We start from the raw sequence: 26,620 nt of genomic DNA on the forward strand, positions 1-26,620 counted from the left end.
AATAAATAAAATCTAAAAAATAAATAAATAAAATATTTTAAAGAAAAGAAAACATATATTCACACAAAAACTTGTACATGAATATTTGTAGTAGCATTATTCCTAATAGCCAAAGGTAGCAACAATGCAAATGTCCATCAACTGCTGAATGGATAAACAAGTTGTCAAATATTCACACAAAAGAATATTATTCAGGGGGACACTAGAATTTATGTACATCCAATAAATTAAAATATAATAAAATTTTTTAAAAAGGATATTATTCACTGATAAAAAAAAGAATGGAGTACTAATGCATACTACAACATAGATAAAGCTTGAAAAAATTATCTTCAGTGAAACAACCCAGTCATAAAAAACCACATATTGTATAGTTTCATTTGTAAGAAATTTCCAGAATAGGCACATCCTTCTTTAATTCAGATGGAGTCACTCCACCCTGTCATTTTTCCATTTGCATTCTGCTTATACCTGTGATAGTTATATCTTTCCTTTCAAAATAGCTATTGATTCTATTATTATTGTTCCAGGAGACTTTGGGCAATTACCCTTCTAGGAGCCTAAAGCCCCTCATATCAATCACTGCAAAATTATGATTACATGTGGGGGAGGGTGTTAAGAACAAAAATAATAAATTATGGCCTGACCAGGCAGTGGTGCAGTGGATAGAGTGTCGGACTGGGACACAGAGGACTCAGGTGCAAAACCTGAAGGTCACCGGCTTGAGCATGGGCTCACCAGCTTAAGCGTGGGGTCACTGGCTTGAGTGTGGGACCATAGACATGACCCCATAGTCTCTGGCTTGAGCCCAAAGTTTGCTGCCTTGAAACTCAAGGTTGCTGGTTTGAGCCCAAGGTCTCTGGCTTGAGCAAGGGGTCACCCTGCTGTAGCCCCTGGGTCAAGGCACATATGAGAAAGCAATCAATGAACAACTAAGGAGCTGCAACAAAGAACTGATGCTTCTCATCTCTCTTTCTGTCTGTTCCTATCTGTCCCTCTCTCTGTCTCACTCCCTGTCTCTCTTGCCAAAAAAGAAAAAGAAACAGATCTTGCGCTTTCCTATTAAAGCAGATTCAGATCTTAAACACATGCTCCAAGTATTTCACTCACAAGCAAAGCACAGAAAACTTTTTTTAATTGAATTTATTGGAGTGATGGTAATTAATAAAGTTATATAGATTCCAGAGGTACAATTCTATAATACATCATCAATACACAGTATTGTGTGTTCACCACCCCAAGCCAAGTTCCCTTCCATCACCATTTATCCCCCACCTTTACTCTCTACTGCCTCCCTCCACCCCCTTTCCCTCTGGTAATCACCATAATGTTGTCTGTCTATGAGGTTTTGTTGTTGTTTTGCTTAATCCCTTCACCTTTTTCACCTTTAGTGATAATAGTTGAAGTGTTTAATATTGGTTTTGAGTAGAGCCTGTCCTGTGGTGGCACAGTGGATAGAGTGCCAACCTGGAACGCTGAGGTCACAGGTTCAAAATGCTGGGCTTGCCAGGTCAAGGCACAGCTAGAGTGAAGCAACTACTTCTTACCACCCACGCCTTCCTCTCTCTGTAAAATCAATAAATAAAATATTTTTTAATGTTGTTTTGAGTAGGCAATAAAGTGGTGAGGAAATAACCCTTGTCCTGATTTTTATGCCTCACTTATTTTTTTTTTTTATTCAGCAAGAGAGAGAAAGACAGGAAGGGAGAGAGATGAGAAGCATCAACTCATATTTGCTGCACCTTAGCTGTTTATTGATTGGTTTCTCATATGTCCCTTGACCAGGGGACTGCAGCCAAACCAGTGACCCCTTGTTTAAGCCAGTGACCTTGGGCTCAAACCAGCAACCTTTGGGCTCAAACCAGCGACCATGGATCATGTCTATGATTCCATGCTCAAGCCAGAGACCCTGCACTCAAGCTGGTGAGCCCTCACTCAAGACACTGACATTGAGGTTTTGAACCTGGGTCCTCAGTGTCCCAGGCCAATATTCTATCCCTGCGCCACTGCCTCATCAGTCTTGAAGAATATTAATAGGAGCAGAACGGTCTGAAATGACTAGAATTCATCTAGTATCTGGACTTAGAAATTAAAAAATCTTGTCACTTATAACTAATTCTTTTCCTCTGATTTCCCAATACACATTTAGATGATTACTAGGTTTCCACATGTAATTTTCTTTCAAACACATTGTGCTCGCTGACTCTTCTTTGGCATCTTACTGTAAACTCATACATTGATCACTGGTTCACAGATGAAATTTTATGAATTTTTTATGCTAATGAGACACCCTTGTTCAAGTCTGACTGCACCACCAAGAGTCCTGGGCCCACAAAACAGAGGACAGAACTGAGGCTGCATAAGCCCCACCAAAGCCCTGTTACCTTTACCAAAACAACCATCCATCTTCTGTTACATTAATTTCTTAGCTCTTTCTTTAACAAATATAATCTGTCTCTGGCTGGATAGTTTGATTGATTAGAGCATCGTTCTGAAGCGCAAAGGTTGCCAGTTCAATACCTGGTCAGGGCACATACAGAACAGATCGATGTTCCTGTCTCTCTCCCTTTCTCTAAAATCAATAAAATAAACATTAAAAAATAAATATAATCTGAAAATGCTTTGTAAACATATTGGTATAGATTACTATTGTTGGCATCATCCTGATTGTTCCACTAACTTGTTCTAAATGATGATTTGTCCGAAGTTAGCCTCACACTGATACCTATCAGAGAACAGTGTTTCTGACTCAACTGATGCATTGTCAGGGTGAAGGCTTTTTTAATTAATGGTAGACATGATTCCAAAAAGTATAGTCTTGAGAATGTTTTTTGTTGTTTTTTGTTTTTGTTTTTTTGTTTTGTTTTGTGTTTTTTTTTTACAGAGACAGAGAGAGAGTCAGAAAGAGGGTCAGATAGAAACAGACAAACAGGAAGGGAGAGAGATGAGAAGCATCAATTCTTTGTTGCAGCACCTTAGTTGTTCATTGATTGCTCTCTCATACGTGCCCCAACCGGGGAGGAGGGGGTATCAGAGCAAGTGACCACTTGCACAAGCTAGCGACCTTGGACTCAAACCAGCAACCATGGTGTCATGTCCATAATCCCAAGCTCAAGCCAGCAACTTCCCACTCAAGCTGGTGAGCCCACGCTCAAGCCAGGTGATCACACACTCAAGCCGCAACCTCAGGGTTTCTAGCCTGGGTCCTCTGCGTCCCAGTCCAATGCTCTATCCACTGAGCCACTGCCTGGTCAGTCTTAAGAATGCTTTTTAAAGATCAATTTTGTTCATGTTCAAGGAAGTACAGTATAGCCTATTCATTATCCTTACAAATTGTTCATATTCACTGCTGCCCTAGCTAGACAGATAGATTGTTAAGAGATTCTGTGTTCATTCTATAGAAATGATTCTAACAATTTATTTGAATGTCCTGTGTTCAATAATAGCATAATGAATAAATGAATTGTGTAATATCCTTGTAATGAATTGATTACTCAGCAGTGAAAAAAATCAATTAGGCAGACTCTCTCTGGAGCACAGCCATGTCTTTCTTCCCTTTCAAGCATGCATCTTTATTTTTCTCTCCCAAACTCTAAGGGGCCCCATGAGACTTGCAACCAAGGGAGCACTGGGCGGTGGCAGATTGTCCAGGGCTAACCCCCTAAACTTGTGCCAAGCTGCCCTTACCTCTGACTTTCCAGTAGGCTGACAGCAGCCCCGCCCCAGCTCACTTCTTCCCTATACTGTCTCTAGAGAGCCAGCAGCCCCGCCTAAGCTCTCTCCCATTGCTTCTTCTATTCTAGATCTTTGTTTCACTGTCCCCCGCTGTAATAAACATCCTCTCAAAACAAAAATAAAATAAAATAAATTATATTGACCTGCAATAATTTCTGTAATAATAAAATGAGAGAGAAAAAGATAGAAAAATAAACTCCAATAGGGTTTCTATAAAGTTTACATTTTCATGAAGTTATGCTTTATGCTGTTCATGGATCCAAGCACATGTAGTAAAATTACAAAGACATGAATGAGAACAGTGAACACCAAACTCAGGAGGGTGAGTCCATTAGAAGGATGGAAAAAGAGACTGGAGGATTATACAGGCATTGTCACATGTATTTGTAATTGTAATAATCTACACTTTAAAAAAAACAAAAGATCAGGTGAAAAGTTATAACAATAATCCAGGGAGAATGGTGAGGTTGATTTAAGGCAGTGGTCCTCAACCTTTCTTGGGCCACGGACCAGTTTAATGTCAGAAAATATTTTCACGGACCGGCCTTTAGGGTGGGACGGATAAATGTATCATGTGTCTGAGACAAGCATCAAGAGTGAGTCTTAGACGAATGTAACAGAGGGAATCTGGTCATTTTTTAAAAATAAAACATTGCCTGACCTGTGGTGGCGCAGTGGATAAAGCTTCAACCTGGAAATGCTGAGGTTGCCGGTTCAAAACCCTGGGCTTACCTGGTCAAGGCACATATGGGAGTTGATGCTTCCTGCTCCTCCCCCCCTTCTCCTCTCCCTCCCTCCCTCTCTCTCTCTCTCTCTCCTCTCTATAATGAATAAATAAAAAAATCTTAAAAAAAAATAAAATAAAATAAAACATTGTTCAGACTTAAAATATAAATAAAACGGAAATAATGTAAGTTATTTATTCTTTCTCTGCGGACCGGTACCAAATGGCCCATGGACAGGTACTGGTCCACGACCCAGGGCTTGGGGACCGCTGATTTAAGGTATTGAGAACTGGAATTAGAAATTAAAGCAGTGATTCACAAACTTTCCCACTTTAGTTCTCCTAACAAGAGAGGTAAGTAACCGCATACTTCCTGAAATAACTTAACATATCCTATTATGTGTAGTTTTATATTTTTTTATTTTTATTTATTTATTTTATTTATTTAGAGAGACAGATAGACAGGAAGGGAGAGAGATGAGAAGCATCAATTCTAGGTTGCAGGACCTTAGTTGTTCATTGATTGCTTTCTCATATGTGCCTTAATCAGGGGGCACCAGCAGAGCCAGTGACCCCTTGCTCAAGCCAATGACCTTGGGCCCAAGCCAGCGACCTTTGGGCTCAAAGCCAATGACCATGGGGTCATGTCTATGATCCCATGCTCAAGCTAGTGAGCCTGCGCTCAAGCCAGCGACCTTGGGGTTTTGAACCTGTGTCTTCTGTGTCCCAGGCCACTGTTCTATCCAATGTGCCACTGCCTGGTCAGGCTAGAATTTTATATTTGAAGTCCATATGAATTTTGCATTTTACTCCATAATACATGCATGTTTGTTTGTTCTTTTATTTTGTTGTTGTTTCTTTGTGGGGTTTTTGTATTTTTTCTGAAGTGAGAAGCAGGGAGACAGAAACTCCTGCATGCATCCAACCAGGATCCACCCAGCAAGCCCACTAGGGGGCGATGCTCTGCCCATCTGGGCCATTCACTCCATTGCAACCAAAGCCATTCTAGCACCTGAGGTGGAGGCCATTGAGCCATCCTCAGCACCAGGGCCAATTTTACTCCCATGGAGCCTTGGCTGTGGAAGGGGAAGAGAGAGAAAGAAAGAAAGAAAGGGGGGGGGGAGGATGAAGAAGCAGATGGGCACTTCTCCTGTGTGTCCTGGCTGGGAATTGAACCTGGGACATTCACACATCAGGCTGATGCTCTACCACTGAACCAACCGGCCAGGGAACATGTTTGCTTTAATATCAATATAGTTTGTATTAGTTATAAAAGAGTCTATTTATACTTTTTAAAAACAATTTATAAGTTTTTTATTTTTTATTTTTATTGATTTTAGAGAGAAGAGAGAGAGAAAAAAACATCAATTTGTTGTTCCACTTACTGATGCACTCATTGGTTGATTCTTGTATGTGCCCTGACCTGGGATCAAACCCACAAGCTTGCCTGACCTGTGGTGGCACAGAGGATAAAGCGTTGACCTGGAAATGCTGAGGTCACTGGTTCGAAACCCTGGGCTTGCCTGGTCAAGGCACATATGGGAGTTGATGCTTCCAGCTCCTCCTCCCCCCTTCTCTCTCTCTGTCTCTCCTCTGTCTCTCCCTCTCCTCTCTAAAATGAATAAATAAAAAATTTTATAAAAAAAAACCCACACGCTTGGCACATCGGGATGAGCTCTAACCAACTGAGTTACCTGGCCAGGGTTCAATTTATACTTTGAATTCTGTAATTCCATGTCTATAATGTTTCTAAGAAGATATGAACAAAGCCATACCAGTATTTCACCATGAAAATTCTAAACACATTGTCCAATGATAAACATTTTCTTAAGTAAAATACATATCTAAATAATCATATGTAATATAGCCATTAAATAAACTATGTAGATATTGGTGATTTTAAAAAATTCTTTAATCATTAAGGCTGTGTGTGTGTATGTGTATGTAATGTGGGACATCATCAATCACAATGGATTTTCCAGAAAGACAAGTTGTAAATATAAACATATTGATATTTCAGATCCAACAGGTCATAAACCAGATAGGTAGTTTTATTAAAAGAATTACCCCCTTGAAAATTAAAAAAAAAAAAAAAAGAATTACCCTAAGAACACTCCAATTCCTATTTCTGACAGCCTACCCACACCCACATTCATCAACTACCATGTCTTCATAATGTCGCAGAACGACATTGTCGTCATTGTCCTGGTACAGCATGGAAATAGGGGACAGCTTGGTGGGAATACAGACAGCCTGGGGGGTCGCTGGGTCAGCTGCATGCATCAGTGCTTGCATGAAAGCATAATTGGAGCTGTTGAGGGAAGTGGTCAGTGAGAAAGGACAATCTCCATGGCAGTAATTTGCCATGAACCCCTTTGGGGCGATGATCCATTTGTGCCAGCCCAGGTCCCTGAAGTTGATGAATAGCTGGTGACGATGGCAGAGGTTCTTGCAAGAAGCATTAGAGGCAGAGATGGCTGCCCTTCTTTTTCGGGAAGAACGGTGGCACTGCTCAGGGTTGAGGGTCACTACCAGCAGGTAAGCATGAAAAGAACATCTCAGTCTGGCACAGGTGTCCTTAAGCTGAAAGCTCACCCCAGCGTCTCTGTGTCCTTTGACCAGTATCTCTAGGAGCAAACCTAAGTTCTTCTGAGGGTTATTATTCCACTCCTTTACCACATCCAGCAGGTTGAAGTAAAGGACACCTTGAGGCCATGGTACTGACTGCAATACAAACATTTTACCTGGCTTAGGAATGGACTGGCCCCACACCTGAGGCTCATGCACCAGGGACAGGGCCAATTCCAGTTCTGGTCCCAGCTTATAGTAAGTGTTGGGCCCCAGTTCTAGACCCAGCTGGGCCATTGTTAACTCCTCCTTGTCTTTAACTGCAGAAAGGTTGAAGTAGAGGAGCTTCTGTAGGCAAGAGGAGGCTTGGGGAGGGTTCTTGGAGTAAAGAAAAAAACCTAGATGGAACAGAGATGTTAAGAGTCACCATCATATATTTTACTGTATATCCACCTATAATATAAATGTCAAATGTTATATGTATATCACATATATAAAGTAAGGACAGAAAATAATCAGTCACACTCAAATGACCTTAGGGGAAGATTTATTTCTTTCATATAATAAATAAAATTTGGCCCTGGCCGGTTGGCTCAGTGGTAGAGCGTCGGCCTGGCGTGTAGAAGTCCCAGGTACGATTCCCGACCAGGGCACACAGGAGAAGCGCCCATCTGCTTCTCCACCCCTCCCCCTCTCCTTCCTCTCTCTGTCTCTCTCTTTCCCTCCCACAGCCGAGGCTCCATTGGAGCAAAGTTGGCCCGGGTGCTGAGGATGGCTCCATGGCCTCTGCCTCAGGCGCAAGAATGGCTCTGGTCGCAACAGAGCAACGCCCCAGATGGGCAGAGCATTGCCCCCTGGTAGGCATGCCGGTGGATCCCGGTCCAGCGCATGCGGGAGTCTGTCTGACTGCCCCTCCATTTCCAACTTCAGAAAAATACAATAAATAAAATTTATTGCTCCACCAATTCATACATTCATTGGTTGACTCTTGTATGTGCTCTGACAGGGCAGGTTGGGACAATGGTCCAACTAATTGAGCTAACCAGCTAGGGCCTAATACATTTTTTAACTATAGTTGACATAAAATATATTAGTTTCAGGTGTACAATATAATGATTAGACATTTATACCTTATGAAATGATCACTATAAGTCTAGACCCATCTGGCATCATACATACTTATTATTTTATATTATTGACTATATTCCTTATGCTGTACATTACATTCCCAGGACTAATTTTTTTTTAAGATTTTTTGTATTGATTTTAGAGAAAAAAAAGCCAAAGGAAAGAGCAGAAAGCATCAACTCAAGTTGCTTCTTATATGTGCCTTGTCTAGATAAGCCCGAGGTTTCAAACCACCATCATTGCGCCACCACAGGTCAGGTTCCCAGGACTAATTCTATAACTGGCATTTTGTATTTCTTAATCCCCTTAAAAACATGGCATGCAAAAAAAAAATTTTTTTTTAATGGCATGCTTCACAAATTTACATGTCATTCTTGCAGAGGGGCCATGCTAATCTTCTCTGTATCATTCCAATTTTTAGTATACATGCTAATAAAGCAAGCACAAGGCCAGAGGTTCTTATCCTCACATGTGCAAAAAATCCCCATGGGGTCCTGTACGGTTCATGATAATGGATGGAAAAAAAGAATTATATCTTCATTTTTACTAAAATAAATAAAATTTAGCATTTCTTTCAATTTTGACAATAGTCCTCAAATTCCCCAAATATTACCAGGGCTATGACACTATTACCAATAGAAAACATAGATATGTTTAGACATTAAGTTGTTGCAAATATCTTAAAATAATACATACATACTACTTTGAAGTTATGGTAGAGTCCCTTCTGTAGGTCCTATTATTTGTTACTTTAATAAACCATCATATATGTTATTACAGTATTTCTCCCAGGTATAAGACGCTCCCATGTATAAGATGCACCTTAATTTTGGGCCCAAAATTTGAAAAAATATATATTACATAAAGTTATTGAACTCTAGTTTTATTCATCATGCCTGACCAGGTGGTGGCATAGTGAATAGAGCACTGGACTGGGATGCAGAAGGACCCAGGTTCGAGACCCTGGGGCTGCCAGCTTGAGCATGGGCTCATCTGGCTTGAGCAAAAAGCTCACTAGCATGGACCCAAGGTCACTGGCTCAAGCGGGGGGTTACTCAGTCTGCTGAAGGCCCGTGGTCAAGGCACATATGAGAAAGCAATCAATGAACAACTACGGTGTCGCAACAAAAAACTGATGATTGATGGTTCTCATCTCTCTTTGTTCATGTCTGTCTGTTTCTATCTATCCCTCTATCTGACTCTCTCTCTGTTCCTGTAAATAAAAAAAAAAAAAGTTTTATTCATCATAAAATTCATACAACTCCTCATCACTGTCAAAACTCCCATCCATTAGCTTGTCCTCATCTGTGTCAGATGACAAATCACTGTCTTCAACAATGGGCGCAAAAACAAGCGCGAAAAAGTGGGAAATACAAGTAAAAAAATCTACAAACACTGTATAAGACACACCCAGTTTTTAGACACCAAATTTTTTGGAAAAAGGTAAGTCTTATACATGGGGAAATATGGTATATACACATTTGTGTTAAAAATATTTTTAGCCTGACCAGGTGGTGGTGCAGTGGATAGAGCATTGGACTGGGATGTGGAGGACCCAGGTTCAAGACCCCGAGGTCGCCAGCTTGAGCGTGGGCTCATCTGGCTTGAGCAAAAAGCTCACCGGCTTGGACTCAAGGTTGCTGGCTCGAGCAAGGGGTTACTAGGTCTGCTGAAGGTCCACAGTCAAGGCACATATGAGAAAGAAATCAATGAACAACTAAGGTGGTGCAATGAGAAACTAATGATCAATGCTTCTCATCTCTCTCCGTTTCTGTCTGCCCCTATCTATCCCTCTCTCTGACTCTCTCTGACTCTGTAAAAAAAAAAAAAAAAATTTTTTTTTAGCCTGACCAGGCGATGGCACAGTGGATAGAGCATCAAACTGGGATGCAGAGGAGCCAGGTTCAAAACCCCATGGTTGCTGGCTTAAGCCCAAAGGTCTCTGGCTTGAGCTGAAAGGTCACTGGCTTGAGCAAGGGGTCATTCTCTCTGCTTTTGCCCCCCATCAAGGCACATGTGAGAAAGCAAACAATGAACAACAAAGGTGCCACAAAGAAGAACTGATGCTTCTCAGTTATTTCCTCCTTATCTGTCTGTCCCTATCAGTCCCTCTCTCTGTCTCTGTCACAAAAATAAATAAATAAATTTTTATATTGAGATGGTGAACACACAATACAGTATACTAATGATGTATTATAGAATTATACACCTGAAATCTATGTAATTTTATTAACCAATGTCACCCCAATAAGTTCAATTAATAAATATTTTTATAAATATATTTCAATATTTAATTGATCTCTTTTGAAATTCTAAATACAGCCTGACCAGGCGGTGACACAGTGGTAGAGCATCAGACTGGGATGCGGAGGACCCAGGTTCGAGACCCCGAGGTCGCCAGCTTAAGCACGGGCTCATCTGGTTTGAGCAAAAGCTCACCAGCTTGGGCCCAAGGTCGCTGGCTCAAGCAAGGGGTTACTCGGTCTGCTGAAGGCCCGCGGTCAAGGCACATATGAGAAAGCAATCAATGAACAACTAAGGTGTCGCAATGCACAATGAAAAACTAATGATTGATGCTTCTCATCTCTCCATTCCTGTCTGTCTGTTCTTGCCTATCCCTCTCTCTGACTCTGTCTCTGTAAAAAAAAAAAAAAAAAAAAAAAAAAAATTAGAAATTCTAAATACTTTATTTGAGGCATGTAAACCATTATTCTGAGAAGGGGATCCACTGGTTTCAACAGAACTGCCAAAGGGACCCATGGCAAAAAAAATGTTTAAGAATCCCCTAGGCCGCGCCTGGCCTGTGGTGGCACAGTAGATAGATCGTCGACCTGGAATGCTAAGGTCACCATTTCAAAGCCCTTGGTTTGCCTGACCTGTGGTGGTGCAGTTGATAAAGCATTGACCTGGAATGCTGAGGTCGCCGGTTCAAACCTTGGGCTTACCTGATCAAGGTATATATGAGAGTTGATGCTTCCTGCTCCTCCCCTGCCCTTGTCAGTTTCTCTCGCTTACACACTCTCTCTCTCCTCAAACCTCTTTAAAATGAATAAATAAAATTTAAAAACAAACAAAAAACCCTTGGCTTGCCCAGTCAAGACACTTACAACAAGCAACCTGTATTACTTTTTTTTTTCTTTTTTGCATCATCTATTTCTCCTTCACAAATAACATTTTTGGCCTGATGCCACCATTTTATTTGGTTGAGTGGCTCTACCTTAAGTAAGGATTTTCTAAGGTCATTCAGTTTTTGTGGAAAAATTACAACAGATAGCCAAACATTCTAACCATCCCACCACAATGCCTCTTCACTCTCCAGTCTCATTTAAAAGTAAAATTGTCCCTGGCCGGTTGGCTCGATGGATAGAGTGTCAGCCTGGCTTGTAGACTTCCTGGGTTCCACCCCCAGTCAGGGGACACATGAGAAGCGACCATCTGCTTCTCTCCCCCTCTTTTCCCCTCCTCTCTCTCATCCCCTCTTGCAGCCAGTGGCTCAGTTGGTTCAAGTGTAGGCCCCAGGCACTGAGGATAGTTCCGTTGGTCCAAGCATTGGACCTAGAAGAGGGTTGCCAGGTGGATCCCAGTAGGGGCATATGTGGGAGTCTGTCTATCTCCCCTCCCCTCACTTAAAAAAAAATTAAAAAGCATTTAAAATTATCCAATTTTCTCCTAAATTTCAACATATCAACTCTCCCTTTCTTTTCATTGACCATCACTTTTGTTTCCATTGGCTATTTTTGTTCATTGACCATTGTTTTTCATTGACTATCTTTTAAAAGGATCAGTCTAGCCTGACCTGTGGTGGCGCAGTGGATCAAGCGTTGACCTGGAACTCTGAGGTCACCAGGTCAAAACCCTGGGCTTGCCAGGTCAAGGCACATGTGGGAGTTGATGCTTCCTGCTTCTCCCCCCCCCCCTTCTCTCTATCTGTCTCTCTTCTCTAAAATGAATAAAAAAATAAAAATAATTTTTAAAATAAAAAGATCCGTGTATGTTTGCTGTCTCTACTTCTCACTCATTTCCTTCTGCTTTCTTCCAACTCTTTTACCCTTAACTACTCCACTGAACATCTTCCTTAAAGGTTAACTGTCAGATGCCAGGATGTTTACACAATACTTGTCCTTTTCAACCTCTCTGAACAGTTATGGCTCTAGTTCTCACATATTGGTCTCTCTTTTTACTCATATCACTAAATCACATTCCTTAGGCATGAAAAAAAAAACCCAACAGCCAGATGAAAAAGGTAGACGTAGTTAAAAAGATAAAAAGAAAAACTTACATATTCAAGACACCATTAATAAAATTAGTAACACAGAGAACAAACAAGAATACTCATAGTAGCCTGACCAGGCGGTGGTGCAGTGGATAGAGTGTCGGACTGGGATGCAGAGGAACCAGGTTCGAGACCCCAAGGTTGCCAGCTTGAGCACAGGCTCATCTGGTTTGAGCAAAGCTCACCAGCTTGGACCCAAGGTCGCTGGCTTGAGCAAGGGGTTACTTGGTCTGCTGAAGGCCCACCGTCAAGGCACATATGAGAAAGCAATCAATGAACAACTAAGGTGTCGCAATGAAAAACTGATAATTGATGCTTCTCATCTCTCTCTGTTCCTGTCTATCCCTCTCTCTGTCTCTCTCTGTCCCTATCTGAAAGAGAGAGAGAGAGAGAGAGAGAGAGACTTGCAAGTCATTAAGAAAAATGGGTCTCTTTCCCTGACGCTGCGGAGCTGCACGGAGGCAGAGGCTTGGGTGCTTTCAAGATTCGGCTCTACTCATAACCCACCGCCATGGCCCAGGAAGGCATTGCTGCTGGAAGTGTAATGGGCGTTTATACTGCTTTACAAGAGGTGCTGAAGACCGCCCTCATTCACGATGGCCTAGCCCGCGGAATTCATGAAGCTGCCAAAGCCTTAGACAAGCACCAAGCCCACCTTTGTGTACTTGCATCCAACTGTGATGAGCCTATGTATGTCAAGTTGGTGGAGGCCCTTTGTGCTGGACACCAGATCAACCTAATTAAGGTTAAGGACAAGAAACTAGTGGAATGGGTAGGCCTCTGTAAAATCCACAGAGAGGGAAAACCCGGTAAAGTGGTTGGTTGCAGTTGTGTGGTAGTTAAGGACTATGGCAAAGAATCTCAGGCAAAGATGTCATCGAAGAGTACTTCAAATGCAAGAAATGAACAAATAGCCTGAACTGTGGTGGCGCAGTGGATAAAGCATTAACCTGAAATGCTGAGGTTCCTGGTTTGAAACCCTGGGCTTGCCTGGTCAAGGCACATATGGAAGTTGATGCTTCCTGCTCCTCCCCTTCTTCTCTCTCTTTCTCTCTACTCTTTCTCTAAAAATGAGTTAATAAAAAAAAATTTTTTTTGCCTGACCTGTGGTGGCACAGTGGATAAAGCGTCGACCTGGAAATGCTGAGGTCGCCAGGTCAAAACCCTGGGCTTGCCTGGTCAAGGCACATATGGGAGTTGATGCTTCCAGCTCCTCCCCCCCCCTTCTCTCTCTCTGTCTCTTTCTCTCCTCTCTAAAATGAATAAATAAAAAATTAAAAAAAAAAAATTTTTTTTTTTTAAAGAAAGAAATGAACAAATAAACTTGGGTTTTGTTTCTCCAAAAAAAAAAAAATGATGCCTGACCTGTGGTGGCACAGTGGAGAAAGTGTCAACCTGGAACACTGAGGTCACCAGTTCAAAACCTCGGGCTTGCCTGATCAAGGTACATATGGGAGTTGATGCGTCCTGCTCCTTCCTCCCTTCTCTCTCTCTCTTTCTCTCTCTCTTTCTCTCCCTAAAAATTAATTTTAAAAATCTGAAAAAAAATTTTTTTAAAGAATCTCCTTTAAAAAAAATAAAAAGAGGTCCTGACCTGTTTGCTCAGTGGTAGGGCATCAGCCCAGTGTGTGGAAGACCTGGTTTGATTCCCAGTCAAGGCACACAGGAGAAACAATCATCTGCTTCTCCACCTCCCCTCCCCTTCTCTCTCTCTCTCTCTCTTTTTCTCATTCCCTCTTGCAGCCATGGCTCGAATGAGCAAATTGTCCCTGGGTGCTGAGGATGGCTCTATGGGTTCACCTCAGGTACTAAAATAGCTCGGTTGCTGAGCAACGGAGTAACGGCCACAGATGGGCAGAGCATCAGCTCCAGACAGATGTTGCCAGGTGGATCCCAGTTGGGGCACATGTCTCTCTGCCTCCCTGCCATTCACTTGATTTTTAAAAAGGAAAGAAAAAAAATATTTTCATAAAGAATCCTCAAAAAAAAAAAAAAAAAAAGAATCCTCAATAGGAAAAGGATCTTAATTTCTATATAGGCAACTATTGAAAAAAATAAAAGTAAATTATTCATTATTCATTGCAAAAAGTATCATTTGCCTTGGCTAAACAGCTCAGTTGGTTAGAGCATCATCCCAATATGCCACGGTTGCAGGTTTAATCCCTGGTAAGGGAACATACAAGAATCAACCAATGAGTGCATAAAAAGTGGAACAATTGATCTCTCTCTCCCTCCTTCTTTTTCTCCAAAAAAACTTAATAATTCTTTTTATTAGAGAGAGAGAGATAGAGAGAGAGAGAGAACAGAGGGAGGAGCAGGAAGCATCAACTCCCATATGTGCCTTGACCAGGCAAGCCCAGGGTTTTGAACCGGCGACCTCAGCATTCCAGGTCGACGCTTTATCCACTGCGCCACTACAGGTCAGGCATAATTCTTTTTTAAATTTAATGCCTGACCAGGTGGTGGTGCAGTGGATAGAACGTCAGACTGGGATGCAGAGGACCCAGGTTCAAAATCCCAAGGTCACCACCTTGAGCATGGGCTCATCTGGTTTGAGCAAGGGGTCACTCGCTATGCTGTAGCTCCCAGGTCAAGGCACATATGAGAAAGCAATCAGTGAACAACTAAGGTGCCGCAATGAAGAATTAATGCTTCTCATCTCTCTCCCTTCCTGCCTGTCCCTATCTGTCCCTCTCTCTGACTCTGTCTCTGTCACACAAAACAATTTTTTGATAAAAATAAAAAATTATGTTTTACTCTTAAGTTAACAAAAATTAAAAGCTAAAAGTGTTACCTAGTGGGCATTTAGTGTAGCATAGATAAGTACATTTTCATCTATTAGAATGAAATAGTATAGCCTGACCAAGCAGTGGTGCAGTAGATAGAGCATCAGCCTGATATGCTGAGTACCCAGATTCAAAACCCTGAGGTCACCAGCTTGAATACAAGCTCATCTGGCTTGAGCGCAGGCTCACCAACTTGAGCACAGGGTTGCCAGCTTGAGTGTGGGATCACAGACATGACCCCATAGTCACTGGCTAAAGTCCAAGGCCACTGGCTTAAACAAGGGGTCACTCGCTCTGCTGGAGCCCCCCACCCCTGGTCAAAGTACACATGAGAAAGCAATCAGTGAGCAACTAAGGTGCCACAACAAAGAATTGAAGCCTCTCATCTCTCTCCCCTCCTGTCTGCCTGTCCCTGTCTATCCTTCCCCCCCTCCCCGCCTCTCTCTCTAAAAAAAAAAAAAAAAAAAGAATGAAATACTACACAGCAATGAGAATGAACTGCAAATACAATGTTGAGTGAAAGAAACTAGACACAAAAAAAGATACAGTCCACATTTCCATTTAAATGAAATTCAAAAACAGGCAAAACTAAAATGTGATGTTAGATGTCTGGATAGAAGTTACCCTTGTAGAGGAGTAGTGATTAACCAGAAGGGACCATGAAGGGTCCTCTGGTGTGCTAGTCATATTCTTTTCTTTTTTTTTTTTAATTTTTTTTAAATTTTATTCATTTTAGAGAGGAGAGAGAAAGGGAGAGAGAGAGACAGAGAGGGAAAGAGAGAGGAGAGAGAGACAGAGAGAGAAGGTGGGGAGGAGCTGGAAGCATCAACTCCCATATGTGCCTTGACCAGGCAAGCCCAGGGTTTCGAACCGGCGACCTCAGCATTTCCAGGTTGACGCTTTATCCACTGCACCACCACAGGTCAGGCAAATTTTTTTTATTTTATTAATTTTTCTATAGAGGAGAGTGAGTGAGAGAGAGAGAGAGAGAGAGAGAGAGAGAGAAGGGGGAGGGAGGAGCAGGAAGCATCAACTCCCATATATGCCTTGACCAGGCAAGCCCAGGGTTTTTTTGAACCGACAACCTCAGCGTTCCAGGTCGACGCTTTATCCACTGCGCCACCACAGGTCAGGCCATATTCTATTTCTTGATCTGGGTGCAGGTTTTCTGTGAAAATTCATTGAGCTAGTCTCTATGGTTAAACCACTTTTCTGAATGGATGTTATACCACAATAAGGTCCTTTTTTAAAAAAGATTGCTATCAATTTTGGGGAAGTGAGAATTCTCTTATACTCATAGTGGGCTATAAATTTGGGGGAACGTTTGCTCTGTATTGAAAGTATAAATGTACCTGTTTTTTGATCCAACAATCCCATTCTAAGAATTTATCCTAGGGAAATAATAGAAAAAGTGCACACACACACAAAAAAAAATATGGATGTTGTTGGTCAAATAAGTTTGTAAATATGATATATAGGTTTGCTCGCTTATAGTTTGCTCTGGGTGTGGGGGACAGGCTGTAAGCAGGCGGGGTTGTTATACCCTAAGGCTTAGTTTTAAGACTAAGACTTTCTCACCCTAAGTGATTTTGTATCAGAGACTTCCTTGTTTGTATACTGGATTAAAGGTTTTGATGTCTACACTATAAAATGGGGCAGACTGGGAGCTTGCTCTCTCTCAGTTCCTGCGATTAGCATTAGAGGAGAGCTCAGAGAAAGGAGAGCAGAAAAAGGCCACATGGAGGAGAGGAGAAGCAGCCAAGATGGCGGAGTGCTGAGGGAGAAGCCTGTTTGTACAGAGAGGAGATGGGGAACAAAGGTGAATAAGACTGGTGAGGTAGAAATCTTTGATTCTAGAAAACGGGGATAAGTCCCTGGCTTTGGGAGCCCTGAATGGAAAGGGAAGTGTTTTCCCACTGTGTGTTTTTACTTGCCTTCCGGGTGCAAGCTAGGATTAAAGTTAATGGCCGACCAGTTCTTGGCTCTGTTGTTTCATTACCGTCTGTCCAAATCAAATGAGAACCTGCATGGGCCAGGCGGCTGTGATGGTGGCCTTGCCTCTTGGCCATACAATATGCAAAAAATACATCTGGAAGAATATACAACTGCTAATGGTAGTTTTCACCAGTGGGAGAATTAGGGAGGGATGATGGTGAGATTATGTTCTCCCCCACCATTATTTGATAGAATTATTATCACAAAAGTTAAAGGTTTTTTTCCATTGTGGAAGAAAGGAATGTCAGCTGTTTTCTACACTCTCCATGAAAACCCCTTGATCTAGCTCCACTACCTCGTAACTCTCCAGAAATTTTCCCCCAACCCACACCCCTAAGGCCCTAAGCCTCTAATGTGGTATTTAGTACAGTGTATGTACAGAAGTCATTTGTCTGCCTCCTTTCTATAAACTCATAAAGAGCAGATTTTATTTTTAATGTCTGTATTCTCCTGGCTATACACTATTCCCAGCACAGAGTAAGTATCAAACAAATGCTTCTTGATCAAATAAATATTCAAATTTCTATCTCCGGTTTCTGTAAAACTCTCAATGCTTCCTCTGAACCACTTGGGAGGTCGTATAGAAATGCAGATTACAACACTCATCTCTTACTTTGAATAAGAATTGGGGTCGGGGGCAGGAGAATGAAGGGCAGGAATTGGGCAGGAGAATCAACTTTTAACAGTTGACCTGGGCCATTTTTGTGGGAGGTTAGTTCGGCAAATTATTACATGGCACTCACTCAGATCCTCATGTAAAGAGACAAGGCATTTGTTATTGCCCTGTACTCATAAACCAAGAATAGTCTTTTCCACCCAACAAAAGTAGTGGGGAGGGATGGAGAAGAGAGGCCAGACTCATTGGCAAACTCAGCTCAAAATTTTGGCCAATGCTTGCTATACTAAAGGCATCAAGATGCGTAAATTGTACATAAATTGTAAGATAAAAAACATAAAATACCAGCACAAGGCCTTCTATGAACCCCACGGTAACCGTTACTTTCTCTTCTTTCCTTTTTTCACACCATCTAATACCAGCTTTTTCTCTAGGACACACTCCAATATCCTTACCTTGATCTGGGAGAAGTCGAAGTATGTTCCCCCGGACTCCCAGCTCCTTTACGTGGCATAAGTCTTGTGAGACCCCAGTGGTGGCTGCTGCCTCTTGACTATGGAAAATTTTCTTCAAGATAGAAGGCACAGGCTGGAATTTCTGGGGTGATGGCACTTTGTCTAACCCCAGAGATTGGAGAAAGACACGCTCTTGAAATTGGAATGCCTGGCCCAAAGCCCGAGTTAACAAAAGGCTGAGAGCCAAAACTGGCAGGGAAGGAAGCATGGCCTCTGAGCTGAGACAAAGCGGACTCCTCAGGCTGCAGTAGCTCCAGCTCCTGACTGCCCGGCGTTTCAGGTGCTGCTCATTTATCTGATGTAAGATAATCAAGTGTGAATTGCTCTCTTCCCAGCTCCTCAAAGGCAATTGGATGTGAAAAGACAGAATTTCTTTTCCCTTCCCTAGCTCTACTGTTCCAGAAAAGAAAAGATTCACAAAGCAAAGATTACCAGTGCGTGGGCTTAACTCTACAACAGTCTGAGGTTTGTCAGCAGTAGACACAGTAGAACAGAGACATGCATTTATTCATTTAACAAACATTTATTAAGCATCTATTATGTGCAAGGTGCTGAGATAGGTGCTAGGAACACAGTCATAAGTATTCAAAGTCTTGTCATTCATAGTCTAATCAGACATATACATAGGTAGATTTCTATTAGCCTATCTCCATAGCAATGTGGGAAATTAAACCAGGGAATGAGAAATCCTTACAATGAAGTTGGTCTACACTCTTGTCATTTGTCAGCTCTAAGAGGGGCTGAATTTTCTTTATCTAACTTTGCCTTTTGTGATTAAAAGTCAGAGAGAGATGAGAAGCATCAACTCACAGTTGCATCACTTTAGTTGTTCATTGATTGCTTCTCATACGTGCCTCGACCTGGGGCTGAGGCTGAGCCAGTAATACCAAGCTCAAGTCAGTGACCTTGGGCTTCAAGCCAGCAACCTTTGGGCTCAAATCAGCAGCTATGGGATCATTCCGATGATCTCACACTCAAACTGGCAACTCCACATTCCAGCTGGTAAACTACTGCTCAAACCAATAACCTCAGGGTTTTGAACTTGGGTCCTGTTGGGCAAATAAAATGTATTATGCTCACTTTGTTAAAGATGACGCTGCCCACGTAGAGACCGTTGCCCAGGTGATATTAATGTGTGTTGGGGGCAGGCAGGATCGTTGTAGCCTGGGGCTTGGTTTTGGGATTAAGCCTTTCCCACCCTTTTTGATGTGGGGCGGTACAATCCAATCATGCCTCAGAGAAGTGACTTTGTATTAGAGACTTCCCTATTTTGTATATTGGATTAAAGGTTTGGATTTCTACACTATAAAATAGGGGCAGAGGCCCTGGCTGGTTGGCTCAGCGGTGGAGCGTCGGCCTGGCGTTCAGGAGACCCGGGTTCGATTCCCGGCCAGGGCACATAGGAGAAGCGCCCATTTGCTTCTCCACCCCCCCCCCTTCCTCTCTGTCTCTCTCTTCCCCTCCCGCAGCCAGGGCTCAATTGGAGCAGGGATGGCCTGGGCGTTGGGGATGGCTCCTTGGCCTCTGCCCCAGGCGCTGGAGTGGCTCTGGTCTAGGCAGAGAGACGCCCGGGAGGGGCAGAGCATCACCCCTGGTGGGCGTGCCGGGTGGATCCCGGTCGGGCGCATGCAGGAGTCTGTCTGACTGTCTCTCCCCGTTTCCAGCTTCAGAAAGGTAGAAAAAATAAAAAAATAAAAAATAAAATAAAATAAAATAGGGGCAGAACGGGAGCTTGCTCTTGGTTCCTGGGATGATTAGCATGAGAGAGCAGAGGGAGCAGAGCAGAGAGCAGAAAGAGGTCATGTGGCCAGGAGAAGCAGCCAAGATGGCGGAGTGCTTAGTGAGATGCCAGTTTGTGCAGAGTTTGTATCTGGGATAAGGAAGGAGATGGGGATCAGAGGTGAATAAGGCTGGTAAGCTAGAAACCTTTGATTCTAGGAAACTCGGATAAGTCAGTGGCTTTGAGAGCACTGAATGTGAGTGGGTTTTGGAGCCCAGTGTGTGTTTTTACTTGCCTGCCGGGTGCAAGCTAGAATTAAAGAAAATGGCCTATCAGTTTTTGGCTCCATTGTTTCTTTACCGACTGTCCAAATCCAATGTGAACCTGCATGGGCCGGGCTGCTGTGTTGGTAGCCCCGGCTTCTGGCTTTACAGGTCCTCAGCATCCCAGGTTGATGCTCTATTCACTGCGCAACCACCAGTCAGACTAAAAATTTATTGATTGATTGATTGATTGATTTTAGAGAGAGAAGAAAAGAGAGAGAGAAACATCGGCCTGTTATTTCACTTATTTATGCACTCTTTGGTTGATTCCTATATGTGCCCTCCCTGGGAATCAAACCAGCAACTTTGGTGGATTGAGACAATGTTCTAACCAATTAAGCTACCTGGCCAGGGCCATAACTTTTTTAATTGGGTTATTTTATGTCTTTTTATTCTTGGGTTGTGTGCATAGGCTTTTTTGAGTGGGGAGTAGATCAAAGGAAAAACAATGTTTGGTCCCTGAATTTTTCCCCCTAAAAAACAGTCTGAGCCAGACCAGACAGTGGTGCAGTGGATAGAGCATCAGACTGGGATGCCGAGGACCCAGGTTCGAGACCCCAAGGTTGCCAGTTTGAGCGCGGGCTCATCTGGTTCAAACAAAAGCTCACCAGCTTGGACCCGAGGTCTCTGGCTCGAGCAAGGGGTTACTTGGTCTGCTGAAGGCCCGCAGTCAAGGCACATATGAGAAAGCAATCAATGAACAACTAAGGTGTCGCAACGAAAAACTGACGATTGATGCTTCTAATCTCTCTCCGTTCCTGTCTGTCTGTCCCTATCTATCCCTCTCTCTGACTCTCTAAAAAAAAAAAAAAAAGTCTGAGGTCCCTGGCCAATTAGCTCAGTCAGAGCATCATCAGAAAATACAAGGTTGTGAGTTTGATCCAGTCAGGGCACATATGGGAAGCAACCAATAAATGCACAATTAAGTAGAACAAGTAAATGCTTCTTTCTTTCTCTATCTCCCTCTTTTCCTCTCTCTCTCTCTCTCTTTAAAATCAATCAGTCAAAAAAATAAAATAGCCTGACCTGTGGTGGCGCAGTGGGTAAAGCATCGACTTGGAACGCTGAGGTCACCAGTTCAAAACCCTGGGCTTGCCTGGTCAAGGCACATATGGGAGTTGATGCTTCCTGCTCCTCCCCCCTTTCTCTCTCTCTCTCTCTCTCTCTCTCTCTCTCCTCTAAAAAGAATAAATAAAAATAATTTTTAAAAAATAAATAAAATAAACAGGCTGCGGCAGAAAATCTACTGAACAAGCTGTACAGGGGCACATGGCACCACTCTGATCTATAGCCAGGTGTTTGGAGCTGACTTTGAGACCTCATGAGCTGATGTCTCAGTTATTACACAGTGCAGTATACCTCCAGGCTGTACTTTCACGTCCCCTTTTCAATCTTTTGTTTCAAATTCTTAATATTTTATCTCAATTTTTGACATTAGAATTCTACAACACTTTCATTCCATGAGATTGAGGACTGTTTCTTGGAGCCAATAAATAAAATAAAAGCTAACTGAAATCAGAAAGACATTTCAATTATATAGTTAATTTATAAAATGACGATAATGAAAGACGAAAGACAGAGATTTGTTTTATTTTTTTTTATTTTATTTATTCATTTTAGAGAGGAGAGAGAGAGGGAGAGAGAGGAGAGAGAGACAGGGGGGAGGAACTGGAAGCATCAACTCCCATATGTGCCTTGACCAGGCAAGCCCAGGGTTTCGAACCGGTGACCTCAGCATTTCCAGGTTGACGCTTTATTCACTGTGCCACCACAGGTCAGGCGAAAGACAGAGATTTGGAGAGACAAAGACAACTGGGATAATGGAAACCATATTCTGGGGCAGTTAAGCATTATCCTGCCCTGTTGTCCTGGCAGAAGGGATTGGAGGTTGATACCGGGGCTGAGGCCCTGTCAGCATTTCTGAGGAGCACAGAGGCTGCTGAAAGAGGCAAAGTAAATAAGAACTGTTTAGGGTGAACTGCACCACGTGGACATCACCTGCCCCTCTCAAACCAGATTCCCTCTCTAAGAAGTGAACAGTGAGCTTGTCAATGTAAGAAACATCCAAACCAAAGGAGTTTTTTTTTAAGAATTTATTTGATGTGCGCCTGACCAGGCGGTGGCGCAGTGGATAGAGCATCGGACTGGGATGTGGAGGACCCAGGTTTGAGACCCCGAGGTCACCAGCTTGAGCGCGGCTCACCTGGTTTGAGCAAAGCTCACCAGCTTGGACCCAAGGTCACTGGGGTGAGCAAGGGGTTACTTGGTCTGCTGTAGCCCCACGGTCAAGGCACATAGGAGAGAGCAATCAATGAACAACTAAGGTGTCGCAACGAAAAACTGATAATTAATGCTTCTCATCTCTCTCCATTCCTCTCTGTCTGTCCCTATCTGTCCCTCTCTCTGACTCTCTCTCTGTCTCTGTAAAAAAAAAAAAAAAAATTTATTTGATGTGCCCTGGCCAGGTAGTTGGTTGGTTAGAGCCTTGTACCATAGCACAGAGGTTGCCAGTTCGATCCCTAGTCAGGGCATATACAGGATCAGATTTATGTTCCTGTCTCTCTCTCTCTCCTCCTTCCTCACTCTCTAAATCAAAAAATTAAAATAAAAGAGTTATTTGGTGTAAAGTACAGTATAGGGAATATAGTCATTAATATTGTAATAAACAATTAGGGGGGCCAGGTAGGTACTGGATATATTGGGAGAACACTTTGTAAAGTATATGATTGTCTAGTCACTGTGCTGTACATTTGAAACCAATACAAAATAATACCGAAAGTAAGCTGTAATTTTTTAAAAAGATGGTTTTGAGAAAGAGATGAGAAGCATCAACTCATTCTTGCACCACTTTAGTTGTTCATTGATTGCTCCTCATATGTACTTTGACCAAGGGGCTCAAGCCAGTGACCTTGGGATCATATCAATGATCCTACACTCAAGCCAGTGACCCTGTGCACCTGTGCATCGACTGAAGAGCCTGCACTCAAGCCAGCAACCTCAGGGTTTTGAACTTGGAACCCAGCATCCCAGGTCAATGCTGTATCCACTACACCAACCATTTTCAGGCTGTAATTTAAAATTTTCTAATAAATTAATTCAAAATGGTAAAAGAAAAAATTAAAAAGAAATTTATTTGAGCCAAACTGACAACACAGGCCAGAAAGCAAGCTCTCTAGCGCAGCGCTCTAGAGAATAACAGTTCTGCAGCTTCTTTAATCCCTTTGAAGTTAAGGCGGGAACATAAGGAAGATGACATGGAGGTGGGGGAAGGCAAGGTGGGGACTGGATTACAGCATCCTTAACAAGACTGTGTGCTCTCGAGAGGGCATGACTTTTGGTATTTCAGAGGTGTCTTAACTTAGATGCACAAGAATAATAGAAGGGCTGGCTTAAAACCTTTTACTAAAGAAGTTATATGTGAGTTCATGACTATCCACCATGACATGCCCAGTTAGGAATTTATGATTACCCCTTTTTTCATCAACTGGCTGAACTGCGGCTTCCTCTCTAGAGAAAAGCCAAGGCAGTAAGTGAGAATAACAACAGGCATAAAGGCACATAGCTTTCCTTTGGTCCCTGGGCTGGATTCCCAGAGCCACTTCCGCAGAGCCCCAACACCATTACTGTTCCTTCTATGGAGCCTATAAATAAATGAAGAAACAAGTCTTTCCTGAAACCTCATCCTTAAGCCAACCATGGAATGCTGACAGTATTTGCTACTCTGTTCTGATAAACCTAATTACTAGTCAACCAGCTCCTGTATGGCTCCATCCACTTTTATTCAAACCCCAACTTTGGAAAACAGTCACCTACACTTCCCTCTTCCCATCAGAATTCTGTCCAGCAGCTGCTGTCCAGTGGGCTGCCCTATTGTAAAGTCCTCGTTAAGTGTTTTTCACTAAGTTATTAAGTAATTCATAATAGAGATAGGATTATACCCTTTGGAGTACTGACTCTTCGTTGTGGAATTCCAAGAACCAGGGTGGATCCCCAGAAATGATGTCAACTGTGGCGGAGGGCTTTGCTAAGTGAGGAGTGGTCCTGCAGATAGTGGCGTAAGTCTTCGACAACTCTGGCCCCACCCTGCTCCCAGACACCGCACCCTGCTGCTCGCCCCACCCTGCCTGGGTTTCCTCGTCCTACATTCAGGGCTGATGGCCTGGGAAAGCCTGGGGAAAACGTTCTACTGGAACAGCACCAGGCGCGGCATACAGTGCTCTCCAAGGGCACCCAGGGGTGGAGGTGGGAGGACCCAGGTGCGGGGGATGGGGGGCCGCAGGGGTGGAGGTGGGGGGACCCAGGTGCGGGGGATGGGGGGCCGCAGGGGTGGAGGTGGGGGGACCCGGGTGCGGGGGATGGGGGGCCGCAGGGGTGGAGAGACCCAAGACCCCGGGAGGACCGCCCCGCCAGACGCTGTCAAGGAGACTTAAAGTGATTCATTAACCCAGCGTCTGGGAGAATGTTCCAAAACAGCCGCCCTCCCGTCTCCTGTACTAGGCTTCACCTTTCTTTGTAATCCTTTTCACTACCAAACCCTGTATTTTGGATTGATGACTTGTTGTTGTCTGTTCCCACCAGAATGTATGCTCCTTGAAATGAAAACTTTGATCTTTGCCTGCCTGCGGCTCTCTCCACCTGACCTGAAGCCAGCCAGGTTCAGTGGAGTGAAAAGATTTGTGATCATCAGAAGGCGCCTGGAGGGAAAGGTGGGGTCGGCAGATAAGAGAGAAAGTGGAGTCAAGATTCCTGAGGTCATCAGGTTACACATCTCTGGGGCAGATTAGATTTTTAAAAGTATATTTACTGGAATTTAAAGCCTTTCTGTAACCCACCTTCAGCCTCAAGCAGATTAAGCCATTTCACTGTTTAACAATCCTTAAGGGTAAATTTGCCTAGAAAGTCAATCTCACAGAAGTAAGTGAAAAATTAAGGCGTCTAGCTTCAATTTAAGTTTTCAAACTTCGTTGTATTTTGTTCTTTGCTCCCTTCCCTAACACTTTTCTGTTGGGAAAAGGCTGATGGAAAGCCAGGTCAAGCTCCTAGCGTAGTGCCTCCCACATGGATTGACTACCTATGAAGCCAGTTGCGGCGGCCACTATCAAAGCCGCCTGGCCCATGCAGGTTCACATTGGATTCAGACAGATGGTAATGAAACAACAGAGCCAAGAACTGGTGGGCCATCATCTTTAATCCTAGTTTGTACCCGGCAGGCAAGTAAAAACACACACTGGGCTCCAAAACCCACTCATTCAGTGCTCACAAAGCTACTGACTTATCCGAGTTTCCTAAAATCAAAGGTTTCTAGCTCACCAGACTTATTCACCTCTGTTCCCCATCTCCTTCCTTCTCCCTGCACAAACTCTGCACTAACTGGCTTCTCCTTTAGCACTCCACCATCTTGGCTGCTTCTCCTGGCCTCCTCCACATGGATCTCTCTGCTCTCCTCTCTGCTCTCTCCTCTAATGCTAATCTCAGGAATGGAGAGAGCAAGCTCCCATTCTGCTCCCATTTTATAGTTGTAGAAATTAAAACCTTTAATGCTATATACAAAATAGGGAAGTCTCTAATACAAAGTCACTTATCTGAGGCATGATGGGATTGTACTACCCCACATCAAAAAGGGTGAGAAAGGCTTAGTCCTAAAACCAAGCCCCAGGCTACAAGGATCCTGCCTGCCCACAGCCCGCCCCCAACACACATTAATATCACCTGGGCAACGGGCCTGCACGTGAGCATAATATAAGTGAGCATAATATATTTTATCTGCCCAACACTACCCATCCCAGAAATGAGCCCGGGGCCTCCACAGTTCTGTGCATAGTTGACAGTTTTCACTTACAGATTTTTCTCTTTCCCTTTCTGTTTTGTCAGAAACTATCAAAGGTAGATTTGATACCTTTGATACCATAGATCTTCACAGATTGACTACCTATGAAGCCAGTTGCGGCGGCCACTATCAAAGCCGCCTGGCCCATGCAGGTTCACATCGGATTCAGACAGATGGTAATGAAACAACGGAGCCAAGAACTGGTGGGCCATTAGCTTTAATCCTAGCTTTCACCCGGCGGGTAAGAAATACATACAGTGGGAAAACACTTCCCTTTTCATTCAGGGCTCCCAAAGCCACTGACTTATCTGAGTTTCCTAGAATCAAATGTTTCTAACCTCACCAGTCTTTTCACCTCTTTTCCTCATCTCTCTGCACAAACTGGCTTCTCCTGGCCTCCTCCACGTGGC

The 26,620-nt window shown here is 43.2% G+C and overlaps 1 protein-coding gene and 2 pseudogenes across 1 annotated transcript; 1 reads left to right on the forward strand and 2 right to left on the reverse strand.

The window, feature by feature from the left end:
- Positions 1–6,545: 6,545 nt before the first annotated feature.
- On the reverse strand, positions 6,546–18,548 carry GDF3 (growth differentiation factor 3). Its single transcript, XM_066361235.1, has 2 exons — positions 18,281–18,548; positions 6,546–7,425 (listed from the first exon to the last, which is right to left on the reverse strand). The coding sequence occupies exons 1-2, from the start codon at positions 18,546–18,548 to the stop codon at positions 6,596–6,598; spliced, it is 1,098 nt and encodes a 365-aa protein (XP_066217332.1). The 3' UTR covers positions 6,546–6,595.
- Positions 8,484–8,596, reverse strand: LOC136390267 (U6 spliceosomal RNA; annotated as a pseudogene).
- Positions 12,877–13,334, forward strand: LOC136389426 (small ribosomal subunit protein eS12-like; annotated as a pseudogene).
- Positions 18,549–26,620: the final 8,072 nt, after the last annotated feature.

This window comes from Saccopteryx leptura, chromosome 1 (genome assembly GCF_036850995.1).
Source record: "Saccopteryx leptura isolate mSacLep1 chromosome 1, mSacLep1_pri_phased_curated, whole genome shotgun sequence".
In the NCBI taxonomy this organism is placed as follows: domain Eukaryota; kingdom Metazoa; phylum Chordata; class Mammalia; order Chiroptera; family Emballonuridae; genus Saccopteryx; species Saccopteryx leptura.

Bases quoted from the DNA above. Each gene is read 5' to 3' on its own strand.
- GDF3 (XM_066361235.1), bottom strand. From the start codon at position 18,548: ATGCTTCCTTCCCTGCCAGTTTTGGCTCTCAGCCTTTTGTTAACTCGG. The intron at 7,426-18,280 runs GTAAGGATATTG...TGTTCCATCTAG, and splicing joins TCGACTTCTCCCAGATCAAG to GTTTTTTTCTTTACTCCAAG.